Source organism: Plodia interpunctella, chromosome 15 (genome assembly GCF_027563975.2).
Source record: "Plodia interpunctella isolate USDA-ARS_2022_Savannah chromosome 15, ilPloInte3.2, whole genome shotgun sequence".
Taxonomy (NCBI): domain Eukaryota; kingdom Metazoa; phylum Arthropoda; class Insecta; order Lepidoptera; family Pyralidae; genus Plodia; species Plodia interpunctella.
Window position 1 is genome coordinate 121268 of NC_071308.1, and position 21083 is coordinate 142350.

The window sequence follows — 21083 nt, forward strand, 5'->3', positions numbered from 1 at the left end:
TAGAGCGGGCAGCGGTGTCAGGGTGATGGATGACAACGATATGTGTTTTCTCGCCTCACTATCGCGAGTCTTCGCAGACGCGATACCGCTTCCTAACAAATTCATTCAATTTCCTAGAATTAAGGATTTCTAAAAAATACATTTTTGGTTTTATTAAAGATGGATTCAATTCAATTACTAGTTCAACTAATAACTATCAGCGTAGCCATACTTTGTAGTAAAAATGGCTATTCCGACTCGATAAAAAAAACTAGATCAGAATGAAACTTGTAAGGTAGGTACCGAGTTTTACAAAAAGTGTTTTGATAAAAATGTGAGGTACGTCATCACAAGTAATCACGTTTTCACCGCCAGATATGAACGCAACAAAGACAACAATGCGCCGCACTTGTATCGCGCTCTTTCGGATTTAATCACGCTAATTGCGCCGACTGCAGCGCCATCAGCGCCGAGACTCGACACATTAAAAATGGATCAAGCTCTACGATCGGGCGCTCAAACTACTCATTTATGTCACTTAGCGCTAAGTTGTTGTGAGGTGCGGTTATTATTTTAAACTGTTTTCTGCTACGTGAAATAGTGACGATTATTTAAAAATCGTAGCTTTACAAACATCGACCGAAATAAAAAATTGTAGCCGATTTTTCAATTTAGACAATGAAGCTGTTTAGGTTTTAGGAGATCAGTGCCTTTCTTCAACATCTTTTCATTTGTTCTCTTTACGTATTTATAGGGTTCAGGGATTAATAAAATAAGTTTTATTACCACGTAATATGTAGGTACACACCATGCAACCGACGTACACTCGGATCCAGTCAATGGCCGAATGACGTGCCTGACGCATGCGCGCGTACACTACATCCCTTCTTTATTTATTTTTTAAAATGTAACTTAAAGTTCATACAATCGACATTGTTAACAAAATTAAATTATAGAACAACCATATTTTAAAATAATCATTAGGCATTACAATTATTTAAACATGGCGATTACAAACTATTTATTAACAACTTCATTATTACTATTTTGATCCACAACAGTCCACGTATCATTCACTTTTTTTAAGTGGACGATGTTACGGCGGTATTCTTTGCCGGTTTCCTCGTTCCTCACCGTAACGTCGCCACCATTGACATTAGTAACACAGTGCTCGACTGGGCTGAAATTTGTAGTTAATTTATTTTCTTTTATTATATTTTTTACCAAAACTTTCTCACCAATTTCTAAACTATTCTCTGCGGCTTTTCTTTTCCTATCGCTGTAATCTTTCCCTTTTTCCTTCATTTCTGCATCTCTATCTCTAATTTCTGTATCTCTTGTCCTATATTCTATATCAGGTGCAGTAGGAATTTTGTCACGGAATTGACGTTTAAAAAATAATTCTGAAGGTGATTTTCCTGTAACTGAATGTGGGGTACTATTATACATCATTAAATATCTAAAAATTTCTTCCTTCCAATTCTTTTCCTCTGCCTGGCTTATCTTGAGTCTTTTCAAAACATCTCTATTTTGCCTTTCGACTTCTCCATTCATTTGTGGCCAATATGGAATTGTGTTATAGATAATAATGCCACATTCTATACAGTAATTTTTAAATTCTTCGCTCGAAAACTGACTCCCGTTGTCGCAAGTCAGCGTTGCCGGATAGCCTGCTCAGATGTCCAATGTCTTTCTATGTTTGCGTTCTTTCCTAATCCCAGTCGCAATAATGCTCGTAAAGGTTCCGTAAGGGTTGCTAAATTAGGTATCCATTTTCCTACAAAGTTAACTAACCCAAGGAAACTTTGAATCTCTGCGGTAGTATTTGGTTCTCTACTAGATTGGATAGCTGTTAAATATTTTTTGAGGGGTTTAACTCCGTTAGCTGAAAGTTCGTGACCGAGAAATTCAATTTTTTGCGTTTTAAAAATACATTTATTTTCATTTAATAGAACGTCTTTATCTTTTAGGACTTGCAACACCTTGCGTAACCTTTGATCATGTTCTAGTTCTGTTGAACCATAGATAATTATGTCATCTATAAAATTAAAGGTACCGTCACAACCGAGCAATAACTTTTCTAAGATTTTCTGAAACATCTCTGGGGCACACGATATGCCAAACATCAACCTCTTATACCTAAATAAACCCTTGCTAGTACTGAACGTCGTAATATATCTACAGTCGTCTTCAATTTCTAGTTGGTGAAAAGCATTTTTTATGTCAAGTTTCGAAAAGTATTGTGCCTTGCGAAAATTCGGTAATAGTTGGTTCATAGTCGGGAGCGGGTGGTTTTCTCTAATTATGGCTTCATTCGCTCGTCTCATATCAACGCAAATCCTTACCTCACCATTCTCTTTGAGTACAGGGACCATTGGAGACACCCACTTAGTTGGTTCATTTACTTCTTCGATGATGTCAGCATCTTTTAGTTCTTGCAATTTTTTGTCAACTCTCTCTTCCAACGGAATTGGAACTCTTCTATACGGCTGGATGACAGGTTTTATATTTTTATCAATCGGAATCTGGACAGTTACCCCTTTGAACTTTGGGAAGACTACTTCCGAAGTCAAATTGGCCTGAACAGCGTTAATTTGAAGACCAATTCGGAGAACTCCTAGTTGTATGGCAGTAGATTTTCCTAATAAATCGCGTGTGCCATTTTTAATAACATACAAAGTAGAAGTTATGCATTTACTGTTGGTCGAAATGTTCGCGTCAAATGCACCTATTATTTCCAATGGATCTTTACTGCCATAAGGTACTAGTATTTTGTCTGGTTTCTTATTCATATTAGATACTTGAACCTTGTTATTTTTGAGGTATTGCCAGGTTTTATCGGTAATTACATTACATTTGCTGCCAGAATCTATCAACATTGCTACGCATATTCCACCTATTGTACACTGAATAGTTTCGTCCTCATCCAAGTGAAAAATATAGTCAATTTCAGAACGCCCGTCCACTTTCTTCGAATCCAATTTAGGTTTTTTGGTTACCGTTTCTGACTTATTGTTTGTAAAACGTCGCTTCTTCGCAGTCCTACATTGTTCTTTGTAGTGGCCTATGAATCCACACTTTAGGCATCGTTTGTCTTTTGCAGGGCAATTCGTATCATTAGATGAGTGCCTCTTACTGCCACATCTGGAGCAGTCCGAGTCTGAAGATCGTGTTCCATAAGACAGTTTACTATTTACTTTCTTTGCGATGATCTTGTTAACTTCTACTTTATCAGACTGAGGATTTTCTATATTTTTAAATTGATCCAATTGTCTAGCTACCACTTCTAATGCATTGGCTTTTGAAATTACTTGGTCTAACGTTACAGAGTCTCCAATTTCTAATATCTTCTTCCTTAACTCCATTGATCTACACTTTTCTGTGATTTGATCGATCAAATGTTCGTCTTTGTCTTTGAACTGACATTTTTCAGCTTGTTCCCGTAGCTTTAATAAGAATCTCTCAAAATTTTCGTTTTCTTCTTGTTTCATCAGCCGAAATATGTATCTCTCATAAATTCGGCTTTGTTTTGGAGCGAAATATGAATTTAGCTTATCAATGGCTATTGCATAAACATCGACGTCAGTCTTGTCATCAACGTGTGCACCAGGAAGATTATAGTAAACCTCTTGAAGTGATAATCCTCCAATATGAAGAAGTGTTGCTCGTTTTTTTCCTGGTTTCTCAATATTAGCAGCCAAAAAGTAAATTTCAAGAGCTCTTTTCCATTTTTGCCAACGTAACCCAACTGATGCCGGATCGCCATTGCAGTCGAAATTATCTAGATTTGGCAATGATAGTGTTGAGGTACTTTGAGTCATTTTGAGGCTACCTGAAAGATGAAAGTGACACTCGATCATTTAAATGGTCGTCACATCTTTCGTGCGATTATTTTTTTTTAGCCATTTATTTTTTTTGTGTGGCATGGCCCTTTTTTTTTATTGCGTAGCCATACCGTATTTTGTATGCGTGGCCATTGTAGGTTTTTTTTTTTTTTTATTTTTATTGCGTGGCCATTGTGGTTTTTTTTTTTTGCGTGGCCATTGTTTTTTTATTTTTATTGCGTGGCCATTTTTATTTTATTGCGTGGCCGTTTTTTTTTTTTTATTATTGCGTGGCCATTTATTGTGCAGCATGGCCTTTTTTAATTTTTTATTGCATGGCCATATCGTTTTTGTGTACGTGGCCATTCAATTGGAACGTGGCTTTTCCTTTCATAGGGCAATGCCCTTTTTTTTTTACATGGAATTTTTTTTTTTTTTTACCTTTTTACACTACGTAAGTAAGATATGCGTATCGAAACTTTGTATTAATGTAATGACTGAATTTCAATGAAATGTGAAAAAAAACAACTTTTTAAGTCATTAAGAGAATTCATGTAATTTTTTTTTAATTGTACCTAAACCATCCAAATGTATTGTAACCATTTTTATGTGTATAATAACCTGATTTTATAATATTATTGAGTCTCTTTAAACTACGCTATAAATTTAACAACAATTAAAACAACAAGAATGTAGGCACCTAGTACTAGTAGGTACAAAACAAATATTCATATTCATAAATAGTCGGAGGAATAATATATCCTCCCTTTGTTTAATTCATAACTACTTATAAGTACATATTCACACACATATCTTCAAAGTATTTATTGTATTGCCTTTTTATTTGCAAATAGGTATCAATTTTACAACAAGCGAAGGTATTTGTTCACATTTCTGTCGAGCCATCTATTTACCAACTTATGATAAATTTAATTTCACTAGTCAAAGCACTTAGGTATTTAAAACAATAAAACATGCATTGTTAGCATATTAATAAAAGCAACAAAGCTATTATATGCAGCCATTTAAGAAATGTTTTGCGTCAAATATACCTAATAAGTAGTATTATTGTTTTAGCTGTTTGTTTTAACAAAATGGCCGCTAATATTCGCTAGACGACAAAGCGTAAACGTTATATTTTGTTATTTGCAGTTTCTCCCTTGCCCTTTTGATAATAAACTAGTTGTACTCACTTTTGACTCGTCGCCATATATAGGGTTCAGGGATTAATAAAATAAGTTTTATTACCACGTAATATGTAGGTACACACCATGCAACCGACGCACACTCGGATCCAGTCAATGGCCGAATGACGTGCCTGACGCATGCGCGCGTACACTACAGTATTCAAATGAAATTCCTTTTTTATTCCACACTTTTTGTTATCGCGCTCTGATCCGATCTTTCAAACTTAATGCGTACATAAAGTTCAATAAATTGTGGCTTTTCTAGTTAATCTGTTTTTAGATCAAAAAATGTAAGTAAAACTAAACAGTATTTTTGTGAAAAGTCCATTAAAACCGAATTAGACGATAGATTTTAGATCTCTTGCTTCAGTGATAGTGTTGAGACATCGCGCGCTCGTTACAACATGAATCGCTAAAGCGGCGACCACTGAGCTGTAATTACGGTGTTAGTAAATCTGTACTGAGCGAGACGTCACCACCGGGCGTGGTCTGTAATCGGATCAGCAGCTTGCCCTGCCTTCACCTTACCTGTATCTGATTAGTTTGATTCTAGATAGTATTTGTTGTTATGAAATTAATATTACGCAAAATAGTAATATTGGAATTAATTTCGCTTTAAATGATTAAGCTTTTCGAGATCACGTTTCGAAATAAGTACATATAGGTACTTAGGTACCTTTTCTTGAAGTGTTTTTTAGCACAAAGAGAAATATTTTATTTCCAAACCTGTGCTAAAATGAAAAGTATAAAGGTAAATGCACAGGAAACGTCTGAATTTAAAATAAGAGACATCTTTGCAAGGAAAATAGTCGGCGATAAATTATACGCTTCCTAAAACAATATCAGGGCCCGCCCGATGCGGCCCGGCCAATGGCTAGTTCGCACGACAGTACAGTACTTGTGAAATATTATCATACTATTACGTACATATATGACAAACTATACATACAATACAAATGTAAGTGGACAATGTCTGTACATAGGAGAAAAAATGGTGGTAAAACAATTTCATCAAGTTTTTAAATTTTTGGCTGTTTGTATATATATATTTGCGTATCAAACAAAAACTACTGATCCAGTTTTCACAGTTGTATAGTGGATGGTCTAACTTAAATCAGATAGGTTTCATCGCGATAACCCGAAACAGTAATAAGAACGAACAATTCTGAAATAAAAACACGGGTCAAGTCGAGCAAAGGCCAGTACAATATAAAATCGATCAAAATAAAGCTAGCTTTAGCTGAGTATTGCTTATTGACCTATAAGAATATAAAATGTTACAAGATAAAGGAACCAATACAAATAAGGAGCTTAAATACCAAACAGGGCAATCATACGTACCAAATGTATAGTCAATTAATTACTAATAATTACATATAAACAAAAAACTTTTTGACTTCCAGAACCTGAAAATGTCACAGGGTTCAAAATTTCCAAGAGAGTTTGTAAGTTCCGATCAGATAAGCGCGTCGCCAGACCAGTCACTGTGACGCGAACAAACTGCGCCGGGACGTGAGTTAGTGTATTTTTGATACGTAATGGAGTTTTCTGCTGACGAACTTTCAGGGAAAAGGTCCGTAAAACATTTTCTGCGCCCTTCCCATTCTTGTTTTCCGTTCACTGGGGCAAGTCACATAAATATCTTTCTATACATCTCATACTTGAGGAAGCTAGGATTTGTTATTTGAAGAAAATTGATATCTTTTTGATTTGATACGACTTCTTGAAAAATACATGCTACGTATCCGTATTCCGTATGTTTCTGTGAACTTCAGATATATTCTATCCAATGTCTTGGAAATAGTTGGAGCAAATGACAACGCCAAGATAAATAGCTCGTCGCGATGGAAAGGGATGAGGAGGTTGGTGCATGGTAGTGATTCGTATTGTAAATCGTACAATATCCAGATATCGCTTTATTTTTATTTCGAAGGCCAAGTTATTGATGCAATATCGATAACATTTACAATGCACAAATGGCAATAAAGCTCAAACTTGTCGAAGTTGCAGTCGATCCAGCAACATCATGCAACCTCGATGATCAGATACAGTATTTAGACGTAATACAGCATTACGGGTCAGGCCCGACAGCTTCGTCTTCATCCGTTGCGTTGATGTCTAGAAAGAACGTAAACGTATAGAACGTCATACGCATACGCATACGTCGCCGCTCATCAAGGTACAACGCATACGTCGCATATGTCGACGCACATTAATGTAGAACGCATGTAGCAAATAAAAACTATGTAAAATAACAGAGAAAAACGTTGCGGCAAAATGGAGCACTAAAGCCGCTGGAGTTTGGTTTGCTTCGAAATAGATAAAATCTGCTAGTTGTTACTATACGGAATAACAGCTATTCCTGCTGGTCCCATAAACATTTGGTTTCAAGGAAATGTTCGGAACATGAGTGAAGGAAAGAGAAAACCGGCGTCCTCATTGAGCTTCAAACGCAATAATTCTGTGCTGCCATGCACATTAGTACAAATAGCTGCAGTGTAAAAGATAATGTATATCCATTCCAATTTATTGTAGAAGTGATCAGTGATATTATTTGCATCTTTATTTAATAAATGGAGGTGGTTGGTAATATTATATAATAGAGTCGCCCACCTTTGATGAGATGCGCGGCGAGCACGAGCGCGGCGGTGAAGGCATGCAGCCGCCACGGACACGCGCACATCGTGCGCCGAGCCGCCACGATCTGGAACCAACAGACAGACAACCCAATGTAACCTTTTTATTTAACTTGCTATGTAATGTAAGTATGAGGGTTGATACCATATTTGTTAGTGTGGAAACTTGCAACTTAATTTTTCAGGATAAATGTTCTACCGATTGGTCTGAAATCTTATATATACATTTGGATTGGTTGGATAATTACAACATGCATGACCTGATAGTGCACCAAACATCAACTCCCACGAGGAATCTCCTCAACGGTTTCGGCACTGATATTACGATATTTTATTGTCGCGCGTTGAATGCAATTAGATTTTTCTAATGACAATAAAAGTCTGTTTCAAAAATCTTTTTTTTTTTGTAAAAGAACTTATTATGGTATACAAATACAGTATTTTTCCTGAAGAGGCAAACTAACCAGAGTCACGAACACTGACGACTAATTGGTGGAATTGTGATTCTACAATAAACTTCCATTGATTGATTTTGTTTTTATGCAGCTGGAATATACTTATATATTTCCCATATAATATATAGTTCCCCAGCCAGGCTATTATTGTTTGAAATAAACAATATATCATTGGATTAATAATTGATAAAACGAGAGACTTAAATTATAAATAATATTTTTCTCAGAAATTAGCAGAGTGTAGGTATTCTCTCACTTCAGAGAATCCACTTAAAGTTATGGAATGAACTTGTAGGCATAAGTTTATTCTGTAACTTTAGCTCTGTTTTTGTTTGTTGAGATTTACCTATATTACAATTTGAGTAAAGTTAGGAAATACTATTCTAATAAGTTAATAAATATTTTCTAGTAATTTAATATTAAAACAGAAATAGTATATTTTCTCTAGACAAATTTATCATTTCACCGGGATCCAATGTCACGCACGTCGAACCTCTAGCTCATTTAACAATACTGGCAGAATTTCATCTTGACAAATTGAGACATAAACTTTGTACATTCAAATAAAATGTCGACTTATGCGAGCAATGCAATGACAAAATGTGGACATCAAAACAAAAATTGTGCCGTTGAATAACAGAATTTACAAATTCGGGAAATCTATGCGAGACGTTGGAATGTAAATTGAAGGAGCAGGCTTACGAGTATCTCAATAATTTCATGAACACATGAAAGGACAATCCGTAGCGTATAACAACGGGATAAATTGAGATCCAAATCCCAACGTTTTGACAGAATGCCGTGATCGGTAACCTAATTTACCGCTCTCGATTGAATATTCTGTTTGTCTAGCGGTGGACCGACCGGGCTTTTAGAGATGATCGATATATGTAGGTCACAGCACACAACATTCTAATCACTTAAAATATGCATTAATTTACTTAATATCTAAAAATCATGATATATAATTCAAATTATTTAAAGTAAAATAATTTATTCAGAATTTAGACCTTACAGATACTTTTCACGTCAAATTGTGTGTATCATATAATATTTTTTTATAGTATAGTGGGTAAACCAGCTTACAGTTCGCGAGATGGTAAGCAACCACCGCAGCCCATTGATATAGGCAACCCGATAAGGGTCACCGGTGTGTTTCTGACTTTTTGAGAAAGCGGTAGATTCTTTTCTTGAAAACCCCAAGGTCGAAACTATTGAGAACACTGCTGAGGGAACTTTACCCCTTAGTTTAGGACAGTGCAGAGAAGAAGTGAAGTACTTGAAAAAGAGACTTCGTTCAGCGCCAACCGAAAGTCAAAAAATTCTCGTAAAGATACAAACTACTGGCATTTCGGAATGACCATTGCTAAGAAAAAATTCTGAAAGAAACAATGTTGGTTCCTATCTTGCAAGAATAGTATAACAAACTATATAAAAGTATAGATAGAGCAGTGATTTTTTGTGAACAGAGAACAAAATAGAACTATCAACACATCGCGCTATAACGGCGTGCTATTTTGGTTTATATTTCTATAAAAAACTTGCAATATTGTAGTAAATATGTATTTATTGCCTAAAGTACACATTGGAACTTTTATAAAAACTAACACGAGTAAGACACCGATCGAAAGCATAAAATTGGATGTTGCAAAAATGCTGAGCCTGTATGAAATGTTTCTATTGAGCGGTCAATCATTGGAATTGGGTCCGTGGTTATTGTTCGCGGAATTTCCGCATGGCGGTTTAGTCAAGTTTTTTTTTATTCATTTGACATCCAAAAACGAGAATTTCATTGTAACGTGTATATTTTCGTTCATTTATTTTTAGTTGGCTTCGCTGCTGAATATTGATGCTGCCGTCCATCGATTTGAGTTTGTTTAAGTTTAACGATTAACCATTTCGAATAGTTAATTGTATGAAAAATGTGTCGGTCGTAAATCAACGGTCAATAGGTTATTGATGAACCTTATGATATTTCGATATCCCTAGGTGAAAAGTTAATCTAGAGTTACTTCAAGGTGGTCAGATAGTTTGGACAGCTGCTGCGGCCGCGCTGTAAGTACAATTTTTAAAATTTTAACACACAAGAATTAGTTTTACTGACTTTTTGACGTTGATTTTAACCGTCTCGCTGCTGAAGTTTACGCAAAATTGCGTACCTACTTTGCTTTTTTTCTGCGCACATTAAAGTTAAGTCACCCTTGGAGTGAGTTGCACCGTCAACCTTGATGTTGATTGTACCGGCGCGTCGCTTACGTTTAGACAAAATGGCGTAATTGCGTATTTTTCGCACTTTAATTTAACGTCAAAGTTGACGATGTAACCTACCTTAAAATTATCACTTAAAGTGGGTTACATACCTCATATGCATAAATAACATATCCATGGATAAGTCTTATAGAATCTAATCCAAAAATAGAAAAATATGCAGATCGAAGCCAATCCGATAATATAATTTACTGGAATAAACATGCCTTCATCACCGACTGCAACTCCGGTTGAGGTTGACTCATCAAGTAGTTCTGTCTTCAGTTCTGTTCCAAATATGTCTGTATCCGTAGCAGTTCCAACGTTCAGAAGTCGGCGTGGGAAGCCGAGCCGACGATAGCGATGGATGTCGTGCTGCGGCGCCGTTCCGCGGAGACCGCCGCCGCACGCCACCGCCGAATAGTGGCTCGTATAGAAATAATGCTTTATTCCGTAAGATTTGAATTCTAGAGATGCCGACGTGCATAAAAATAGGAAAGAGGTCCCTGGGCTCCGAGGCTCAACGTCTGGAGAAGCTACCGAGAAAACGAGAGTCTTTAGCCCTATGACCTTAGTCTACATTTGTAAAATTTCACTACTATTAGTGCTTAAACACTGCATGTCTTTTGCGTGAACTTTCATTGGATACACGCACCCCCTAGTTTAGGAGCAATATCAGCCGCAAAACCCATAATAAAAATGTTAGCTTATTCTCTGTATCCTCAATATGTGCCGACCTCACACTGAGCAGCATAAATAACAGTCGTAAACGCGCGCTAATCGTGGCGACCGCGCCACTCGTGAGCTGGCTCCATCAAACGCTAACTATAATAAACTACCCCGACACGACACCTTGCCAGCTTCATTTGCGACTTCTTTATCAGCTCATTATAATATAATGAAACACGAAGATTTCTTCGCAGTTTGAATACGGATTTATTATAACGTTTTCTATTTCTCTTGTTAAGCTGCGATTCTCGTATTTACAGGCTGGTTTTGTTACGATATTTTAATTCAAGAAAAAAGTCTTATTGATGTTATTTCATGTAATATTTCTTCACAATAATGCGTACAGCCATGTCTCAACAGTAATTGATAAATGACTTATGAATCTTTGATTCTCATAAAAATATTGAATGGACAGGCCGCCTGAAATTATAAATATTTTATTAAAGTATTCACTAATAGCTTTTAGTAGAACAAAAACAAATGTCAGTCATAAATGTGACTGTCCACTTAGGCTTTTCGCACACGGGTCGTAAGCGTAGTTGTCTCGTGCGCGTATCGTAATTACGCTACGTGTACGAGACGCGGAGTGTTCTGCAAACGAATCGTAGCGTAGATGTATATCTTTATAGAAACGGGATACCCTGGTCGTAATAGCGATGGTGGAATATTCCAGGCAGGACGCCTTGGACAGTGGATACAAAATAATAATAATAATCTTCCTGATGACTTTTATTTACCCCACGATGATAGTGGCTCTAGATTTCCTTATTATTTTGTAGCCGATAATGCATTTCCGTTGAAAATAAATATATTAAGACCATATCCACTACGTAATATATGCAATAAAAAAAGAATATTTAACTACAGACTAAGTCGTGGGCGGAAAAACATCGAGTGTGCTTTTGGAATGATGACCCAAAAATTTCAAGTGTTGATGACGCCAATTAGATGCAAAAATTATGATACAATAAACAATATAATTAAATGTGTCTGTGTACTTCACAATTTTATACGAAAAAGTGAAGGAGTTGATTACGAAATCAACCAAACTGAAGATCGTAATAACGCTGATGATAACATACAAATACATATTCCTGAACATAATGAACATCTTCACGTTGACAGAAATTCATCACCCAACCAGCTGAGGGATTATTTAACAAATTATTTTTTAAAACCCAATAATTCTCTTCCATGGCAGTGGCGGCATTGTGTATAATTAATTTGAATTGAATAAAAAAATTTGTTTACATACCTGTCCAGTTCATTTTTGAGCATATTTCTGCCCAAGCTTTCTCTGTTACATCTTTCCTTGAGTAATTACTCAAGGAATGATTGTAGAGGCAAGGAAATTTTTCCACTAGGCCCACAAATTCTATAATTTTGCCAGTATTCATCTTGAAAAATTTTTCTACGCTTCCTTTTGTTACGCCAGTACGCTACGACTATCGTAATGACACGAATACCTCATACAATACGCTGCAACACCGCATCGTGTGCGGACTTGTTTGAACATGTTCCTGCTCGTATTGCTCTCGTACTACGCGCGTCCTACGATACGCTTACGATACGACGCCGTGTGCGAAGGGGGTTAGTGTACCCGCGCATCTAATCTGACCTTGAAAACTGTCGGGCCCCGCGCCCTCCCGCGCCGTCGACGTCCGGCCCTGTCTGATTGATGTCCGCATTAACCGGGATATTTGGGACATAATATGGACATTTGGGACATAACACGGACGGTTGGTTATCACCTCGTGCGCCGAATACTGACACCCCGCCTATTAGGAATCATTGTAATGTCGATTTGCAGGATTATCGGAATTTATTTAGGGTAGACCATCGCATCAGTAATTTACTATAACATTTCATAATGTAGTTTCGTAATTCTTATTCGTTTGACTGAATTTTGTTAAATAAACGTGGGTGTTCGTAGCAAACTCAGAAAAGTGGCCAAATGTGAACAGCACCTAATTTCATTATAAATTCCCGTGTGGTGGTGCTACTTAACTTGTGGAGTGTTACTGAAAAACTATTGAAGCGGAGATCTCTAACTTCTGCACCTAAGATTTCGATTCAAAACACTGAACTAAATGGAATATAAAAACATATTTAAGCCAAATTACTGTTTTCTAGAGCCTTTCGTTTAATGTGAAAATTTTAATTGTTTGATATAATAAAATAGTAATGAAATATTTCTGAATGTTATATTATTTTATTCTGTCTTCATCTATCATAGAATAAACAACTATTCCTGTTTAAATTTTTCGAAAACTCAGATATTGACCTAGTTCTACATATATCGAAATTGGCACAACAAACAAAATATACGGGCGTAAAGCTTTCCCACTCACTGCACTGGATTCTGTTGCCTCTGCAACTAAATTACATTCTGAAGAAAAATTGAGATCTACAGAGAAATTCGGGGCGTGATACAGGCTCGGTTTGTTCCAATAATAAGATTTGTAAAAAAAAATATAGAGAACATTTAAACCCTAAGTCGCTGAATATTTTATTACTAGCAGCCCGTCCCAGCTTCGCTCGGGTAAAACCATTACAAAACTTTCACAGAAATTCCTATAGATAATTAGTTTTAATTCAAAATAATTGAAGATCAAGATTCGAACCATCAACAGTAACAACGTGAATTCAATGGTGTTTACCGCTGAGCTGTCTACTCATATCTTTAGTAGAAATTTTGAATGAGAAATAATGAATAAAGATTCGTTATTTTTTTTCACCCGTATTTAACTATCCTAAGGTCAAATAAAAAAAAATCCTGAAAACACGGGTTTCATTATTTTTGTTGCATAGCATTTGTGCCAAGTTTCAAATAAATCAGAAAAGATTTTCGTTATATTTCATACACATTTTACCCCCAATTTTTACGCCCTTAGGGGTCGAATTTTGGAAATTCCTTTCTGAGCTGAGCATTACGTAATAACCTAAAGCTACTGCCCAAATTTCGCGTTTATAGCTTCTGTGGTTTAGGCTGGGCGTTGATTAGTAAAAAACGCATGTTCTTATAATTATAATATTATATATATTATATTGGGACAAATCACACAGATTGAGCTAGCCCCAAAGTAAGTTAGAGACTTGTATTATGGGATACTAACTCAACGATACTATATTTTATAATAAATACATATATAGATAAACATCCAAGACCCGGGCCAATCAGAAAAAGATCATTTTCCATCATGACCCGACCGGGGATCGAACCCGGGACCTCTCGGTTCAGTGGCAAGAACCTTACCACTGCACCACCGAGGTTGTCAATATATAAATATAGATATATATATATATAATATATAGATTTTACAAATACCACGTTAAAAAAATGGCAGTTATCATTTGAGGAGAATATTTATTTGAATCATTTCACTTTCTCTGTACTTTCATTTCTTGTTATTAAAATAAATGACAAATTAAATTATTTTCACAAAAAACTTGTCAAATTGGCGCTCAATTTATATTTGCCTCGTTCATTCCGTTAGTTCTTTGGCATGTTGTATTCATTTAGCTTGTCGCGTAGTTCGTTCATTTGTTCCGGATGATAAAACTTTAGCTGCAGATAACCTGCGTTTTCATTTTGTTTCCAGTTCTCACCGAGAGGGCCAGGCTTCATGTTTTTATTCTCGTCTGTAAGGAGCGCTTCGCACCAAATAGACCATGCTGTATCCGAAACAGTTTTCAAAGCATACAATGAAATGGTACTCATAAAATTTTACTGACAGATGCATTTTAGAAATAATGGAATTTATTTCTTCTTCCAGGTGAGGAAGAGATCGAGCGTATCGATAAAGCTATAACTAACATCGACTTAATGAAATAAGGCTATGTAGTTCGTATTGCAGGATGCAATATGTAGGCGTGTAGCGATGATATTACACATTAACCTACGACATACTCACCGAATCAAGCTCTGGGTCGATTCGGCCGTTCCCACTCCGTTCGTAATTACGAAGTATCTTTGATCTCAATGCGTCACTAATTGCCACTCGTTGTCGACTTCCGGACGAAAAAACAAACAAACAACTCGTATAGATATAGCTATGAGAGATATCGGCATATGGATGGAACACAGTGGAAACTTCAATTCATCAGCTCATCGTCGATGTCACAGTTAGCTTTTACAGATTTATTCGGAATGTGATAACTCCAATGAAAACAAACATATACTGCTTTTATTCCAACGACGAACAATGTATCATGTCTATAGTTTAACGTATGTTTAATGATTACCAGCATGTCAGCACTACGATGTGAGAATGTGAGCCCTTTGTCAGACCTGAACAAAAATTCTGTTGCTACTTAACTTACCGATTTGTTTATATAGTATATGCTTTCATAGATATTTTTTAATGTTACGAAACTTCGTTCTTTTATTTAAACTCGTCAGATGACAAAGCCCCTCAGGTAAACTAAACGGTTGACCCGTAATTTGCCTTTATTACCTTCGTATAAAGCTCCATAGTTTTTTTGATATCGTGTAGTTGACTGTACTAGCAGAAATAAACGCAGAATAAACACTCGTTTTCTGCTGTGTTGCCTTTTATCGCTCAATTGGTATTAAAAAACGTGAAATGTGTTTCAATCGTAATTAGTTCCATTACATATCATACAATTGTGATTTTATTCTCTTATTATACCGCCTGTATATATTTTTAATAAAGCTTCACAAAAATAATCGAACCTTACACTAATTACAGTCAATTAACAGCTTAATATTACACTTTACGACATACAGATTAATATGTGACATTATCTTGTACTAAAATACATATTTTATGAAAGGAGAAAAAGAAGGAGTAAAATAGAGATAAAAAATGTCTATGGGATGGACGAGGCACAAAACGTAGCCATTTATCAAAACTCGAGTGTGGACGGGGCAAGCCGCGGGGAAGAAGGGGACAGGGCGAGGGGATGAATGACGATGACGATTGCTTTCCAAGCGTGATTGATGAGTGCCAGAGACGATGCTGGCTGATCGATACAATAATATAACCACCTATTTATACTACAATTCCGAAAGCATTTGTATTGGCATTAATATTTTTGTTAGCATTATTAGCCGTACTATTTCACTCACAAAGGGTAATCTTGCGTAAGGCTCGTCTTGCAAATTCTCGTAATGAGTACGAAAAAAATATATACTATACATATCTCTTACGTAGAAAGAAACGAAACTACTTTCTTGTCATCAGGTTAGATCATGCACCTATTAGCTTGTCGTGTTACTCGTAGCGACTGAACTCGAACTCGACATTTTATAAGGTAGGTACTAGTAGTTTTATAGAGATCTGTTTTCAAATTTTTCGTCGTTTCTGTAATTATTTAAATTAACTGGTGATATGACGAAATCATCACCAGTTAATTAAACTGAATAATATAATTATGTGCATGATGTATATGAACAATAAACCCATGGGTGTAGCGAATTACGTATTCGTGCAACAGTAGTAATTTCCCCGCCACCGACCATCGGACAGTCCGCTATCATTCATCAAAGTTTAGACGTAAACTTCAAACAAATCTATGAATATTTGAATCCGATTATTTGCGTACGTATTAGTTATTTAGTGCTGGCTCGTCGTCAGGCAGTTGTATGATCGATGAAACCATACCAAATGTTGTAACGCAGTGATTTCAATATCAATTTGTTATTGATCAAACTACTAAAAACTAAATCACTACATAGTATAAAACAAAGTCGTTTCTCGATGTCTGTCTGTCCCCACGTATGCTTTAATGCAGTTTTCACTGTTATTTCGACTATTTATTCCCGAAGGTTTAGACGTATATAAATGAGCCCGCGGGAAACCGGCCATGTCGCTTGTTTCTTATTAAAATTGACAAATTTCACGAGATTTTATTACATACTAATACACTATTACTTTCCAGCCTAATGAAATAATTGCGTATGTATACGTATATCATGATAGCTCTTAGTGGTTCGTATTTGTTATTATTGCTATTTTCCACTGAGATATTTTGCAACTTGAACGTTTGAGAAAAGGATCACACATTCAGGAACGATCACAAGAATTTACTCAAACTTTCTTTCAAGATTTTAAATGAAAAAAAAAACTTTGTAGATTAGTCGCTGTTCTAAGTAAAAGGTATTGAATTGCGGAGAAACAAAGAGCGTTTCATTTGTCGAGGGAACGTATCGTGATGCTCCGACGTTAGATCCAGCACAATGCGTCTTTCTCGGTATTTTCCGGATCTATTTGTTCCAATAAATTCCTCGTCGAGTGTTTTGTTGAGAAAGTGGAGCGTTATGTGGACGCAGATGTGTGGAGACGTCGAGCGACGACGTGACTGCGCGGTTGTATGCTATATTATCTGGTATAGGTAGATACTCAGCGTGTAACTGAAATTGAAACAGCGGACGTGTCAAGTGTCTTAGTTTTCCAACTTTTCTGAAATTAAAAGAAATAGTTTGATAAAAAAAAACAGAATTTTCACGTCACCCACTTTCAGTTTCAGCTAAAGCTTCGTCTGTTATAAGATTGTGAGCGTTAATAATTTTGAACTGTTTTCAGATCCCCGTTATAGAAATTTGAAGTAAAAACACATTCTTAACAAACTTTTACAAGTCAAATAGACAATAACCCTGATGATGAGACAATTTAGAGGTAAACATGTATTGTTTACAGATAGACATTTTTGATTTGACCAAATAAACATCAAATTCTGACCAAACAAACATGAGAGAGAAATTAATGTAATGAAAAAAAAATTGCCGTCACTTTAGCCCACGCATCAACCCGCTGCCAGCCAAGGAGTTTCTTTTTCTTTCGTCTGAGCGTTTAACCGGTCCCTTCATACCTACCACTGATCAAGCAATCACGTGTCGAAGCGCTCCACTCGGCCGGAAGTTTAATCTTGAGAAATATCGGTAATAAAATATTTAAGCCAGTCCAGGAAACCCTCCATTTTATGGTAGGGGTAGTGCTTAGATGTTTTAAAGTTATTTTTTGCGCTAACCCCCGGGCTTCGTGACTTCACAACCCTCAATGAAACCAAGAATATGCAAAGATGAGAGAGAGAGAGTACACGATAATTGTATTTTTGATACTCACTTCGGTTATTTCAAAATAAAAACCACGACTAATACGAATTCTGAATTATGGATGATGATTTCTGTATTATCTCAGCTCCATTTAAAAAAAAACGTTTGTGAGAAGAGAATGTCTCTATGTTGTAGCCATGCACATCATGAATTTATTCTCTTACAAAGAAATAATCATGGTTATATGCCATATATAATGGATTGTATTGAATACCGAAACCCTTAAGGAAGCAAAATCCTTCCTTCAATATAAAAATAACAAAAGGATTAATGATTTTCTCCGCATAAACCACATCGATTATTTTATAATAATTATGTCAAATTGTATTGGTGAAAATAATGTCCTTTGAAAATAATAAAAATAAATATTTTAGCACTCTGTTATACTATGCCCCGCAACGAATCCCCTATTTATTTTTATTCAATTTCCTCGTCAGTAGGAGATATCCTGAATCGAAACACTGTTTGCACAATATACTAATCAGCTTGGTCTTGGAAGGCGACTTGTTCAAACAATGATATCTGTTTCTGAGGCAGCCTCGCGCCCCGCCCCTCACCCCTCACCCCTGTTGCCCTCCTGGCCTGTTATTGTTTTCTCAACAAGTTTACGGCTCCATTAAGAGCTATCTTGCGCCGCACGAATTGTGCTGCAGCAAGAGAACTAAACTCTGATGATTTGCTTGAGGAAATGCTTTTGCTGGCCGAACTGATACCGCAGTCAGACTATAGTGAGAGACAAACAGCAGTGTTAGTGTTTTTTAAACTTTTGCGTTTTGTATATATGTTAACTCTTAATATTCACGGCGAATATAAGGTTATTGAAATGTCAGCTACATAAAAAACACTGAATAGTGCTGAGTCCTGTCAATTCAAGTATATGTAAACAGTTTGTGTCATTTTTGTCAAATCATGCTTTTGGCATTTATCCCAAAGAGTAAAACGTCGATACTTATAGTTATCAGAATTACCTAAACCAACTTCAATGTACGACATTTCATAATAACGTTTTTTTTTTCATAATAACATTTGATTTATAAGAACATTGTAGAACATACAGAACATTAAGAATCAAATCGTTTTATCTAGTTCTAAAAATCTACATACGTACTCGTAGATGATAGCCATCTCCCTGTGCATTCTACATACTAACAAAGCTAGTATATAACATATTAGTCTTGACGTCGCGAATGAGCGAAGCAATAATTGCGCCATATTTCTCGCGCGCTTCGCGCTACGTCTCCGTAATGGCGGTATCAGCGCATGAGGGTGGACATTTCGGAGTACAAGGCACAAAAATATGCTGTATTATTTAAAAAAAGCATTACTAAAGAAAAAACTCACCATTGGGGAAAGTAGTATGAAAGTACACAGTTCACGAATTGATTTTGTTTTACAATACTCAACAAAAATAGAGACGGAAAAACGAGATTAAATTTAAAAGTGATTTATGGAAATGGTAATTAATCTAAACTTAACTAACTTATCTAACTTGGGAACTAATCGATTTATAATAATAAAAATCTTTACGGCTTTGAAATTTTCAAGCCATAAAATCTTTTGATTCATCTTAACGACTGCCATATAACGACACATCCGAGGCCCAGCGTCACGTACGTAAATATATAAGTTTATATTAAGTACTAAACTGTGCCAACATTCACAATTCCAATTTGCGCTCTAAACCACCGTTTACGAACACACAGACCGACATTCTGCATTTATCAGATGCACTGCGCCACTATATATTATAACTTGCGCCAGTTACATTATTTTACGGGGAACGAATTTATTGCCGCAGCTATTTTATAGCTCCGTTTTTAATTGAAATATATTGAATATTATGTTCATGACAGTTTACGGCGATTGCATAATATTCACTAACTTTCTTTCTTGAAATATGCGTCAATTTTCACTCTCACTTGGGTTCCGAAAAAAAGACATAAGTTTGAACGGGGGAAATTTCATCAAAATCGGTTCAGCGGTTAAGCCATGAAAGCGAAGCAAACAGATAGATATTCGCATTTATAATGTTGTATGTATAAATATAGTGTACTTCATCAGCAGAGCTTATAGTCTGTATGTGAGCAGAGCTGATAGTCTACTTGATCGTTGCAAGTTCGTCACAAACTTTACCTATACTCTCTCTATCTCTAACTCTTATTAATTTTACAAGCAATAGATTGCAACGTCCGCCGATGGTAAACTTAATAGAACTTTTAAAGCAAATGCAAAGTTCAGAACAGTCGTAGGTGGGCAGTGTCCAAACTTTGTTGGCTTGGTCCCACAGCTCCGCCACTCATAAATACTCGCCATAAATTGTGAAATTCATCAGATACGTGCTGCGTTGTGTCGTTTCGGAGCAGTCTCTGCGGCAATTACGGCGAGGTGAAGGCCGGTAAATCCTCTCGTCAGACGACTTTAAAAGGATTTGTACCGTCGCGGGCCCTCCTCCGCCGCTCTGGCTCGATAGGTAAACCCCCTGACTCTACATTGATAGGTTTTTTATCGTTGTCAAGAACACAAAAAGTAAATTATGTAGTTCCAAATAGTGTAGTATAGCAAGCCTTCAATTTATATACAATAATAAATTCGTCATATAATGCACCAATATTAAACTGTTTTATCTCTCATTTCCAGTATGACTGTAACCAATTTAAGCATTAAGATTTGTACTTACAAATCTATAGTATTTGTTTATTTACAGTCTTGAAATGATTTCCACCGTGGTACCATAATAAATCGTCAGTATCTATAGCTGCCACCACCCCGGCCGGTCGGCCGGTCACGCAGGGTGAGATTATGAACTTATTCGACACGTTTTAAGCCCTCCTAATACAGGAAAAAATCTCAATAGATTATTACTTTTTTTGCTTTTAGTACATTTTGCTTTAATAGATTATTTGAAAAGCATTAAGGGAGAGTGAATAACCTGAGGGACGCTGGGAGTT

The 21083-nt window shown here is 36.2% G+C and overlaps 2 protein-coding genes across 7 annotated transcripts in view; both read right to left on the minus strand.

Moving 5' to 3' along the window:
* LOC128676095 (lachesin-like) overlaps positions 1-21083 on the minus strand; it is a 260345-nt gene that overhangs the window by 33423 nt on the left and 205839 nt on the right. For all 4 annotated transcript variants that reach the window (XM_053756040.1, XM_053756039.2, XM_053756038.1 and 1 more), the window contains one exon: positions 7604-7694. In XM_053756040.1, the coding sequence (XP_053612015.1) occupies positions 7604-7673 (70 nt within the window). In that variant the 5' untranslated portion in view covers positions 7674-7694. The remainder of the gene's footprint in view (positions 1-7603; positions 7695-21083) is intronic.
* LOC128676091 (uncharacterized protein K02A2.6-like) lies at positions 1533-7587 on the minus strand. 3 transcript variants are annotated; one of them, XM_053756032.2, is made up of 2 exons: positions 5074-7587; positions 1533-3811 (listed from the first exon to the last, which is right to left on the minus strand). In XM_053756032.2, the coding sequence occupies exon 2, from the start codon at positions 3798-3800 to the stop codon at positions 1632-1634; it is 2169 nt and encodes a 722-aa protein (XP_053612007.1). In that variant the 5' UTR covers positions 3801-3811; positions 5074-7587; the 3' UTR covers positions 1533-1631. The 3 variants fall into 3 exon arrangements, with proteins under 3 accessions (XP_053612007.1, XP_053612006.1, XP_053612008.1); XM_053756031.2 differs by having other exon boundaries at positions 4997-7587; XM_053756033.2 differs by having other exon boundaries at positions 1533-1649; positions 2325-7586.

What these genes read in the sequence shown, in the direction of transcription:
- LOC128676091 (XM_053756032.2), bottom strand. Translation starts at nt 3,800, where the DNA reads ATGACTCAAAGTACCTCAACACTATCATTGCCAAATCTAGATAATTTC.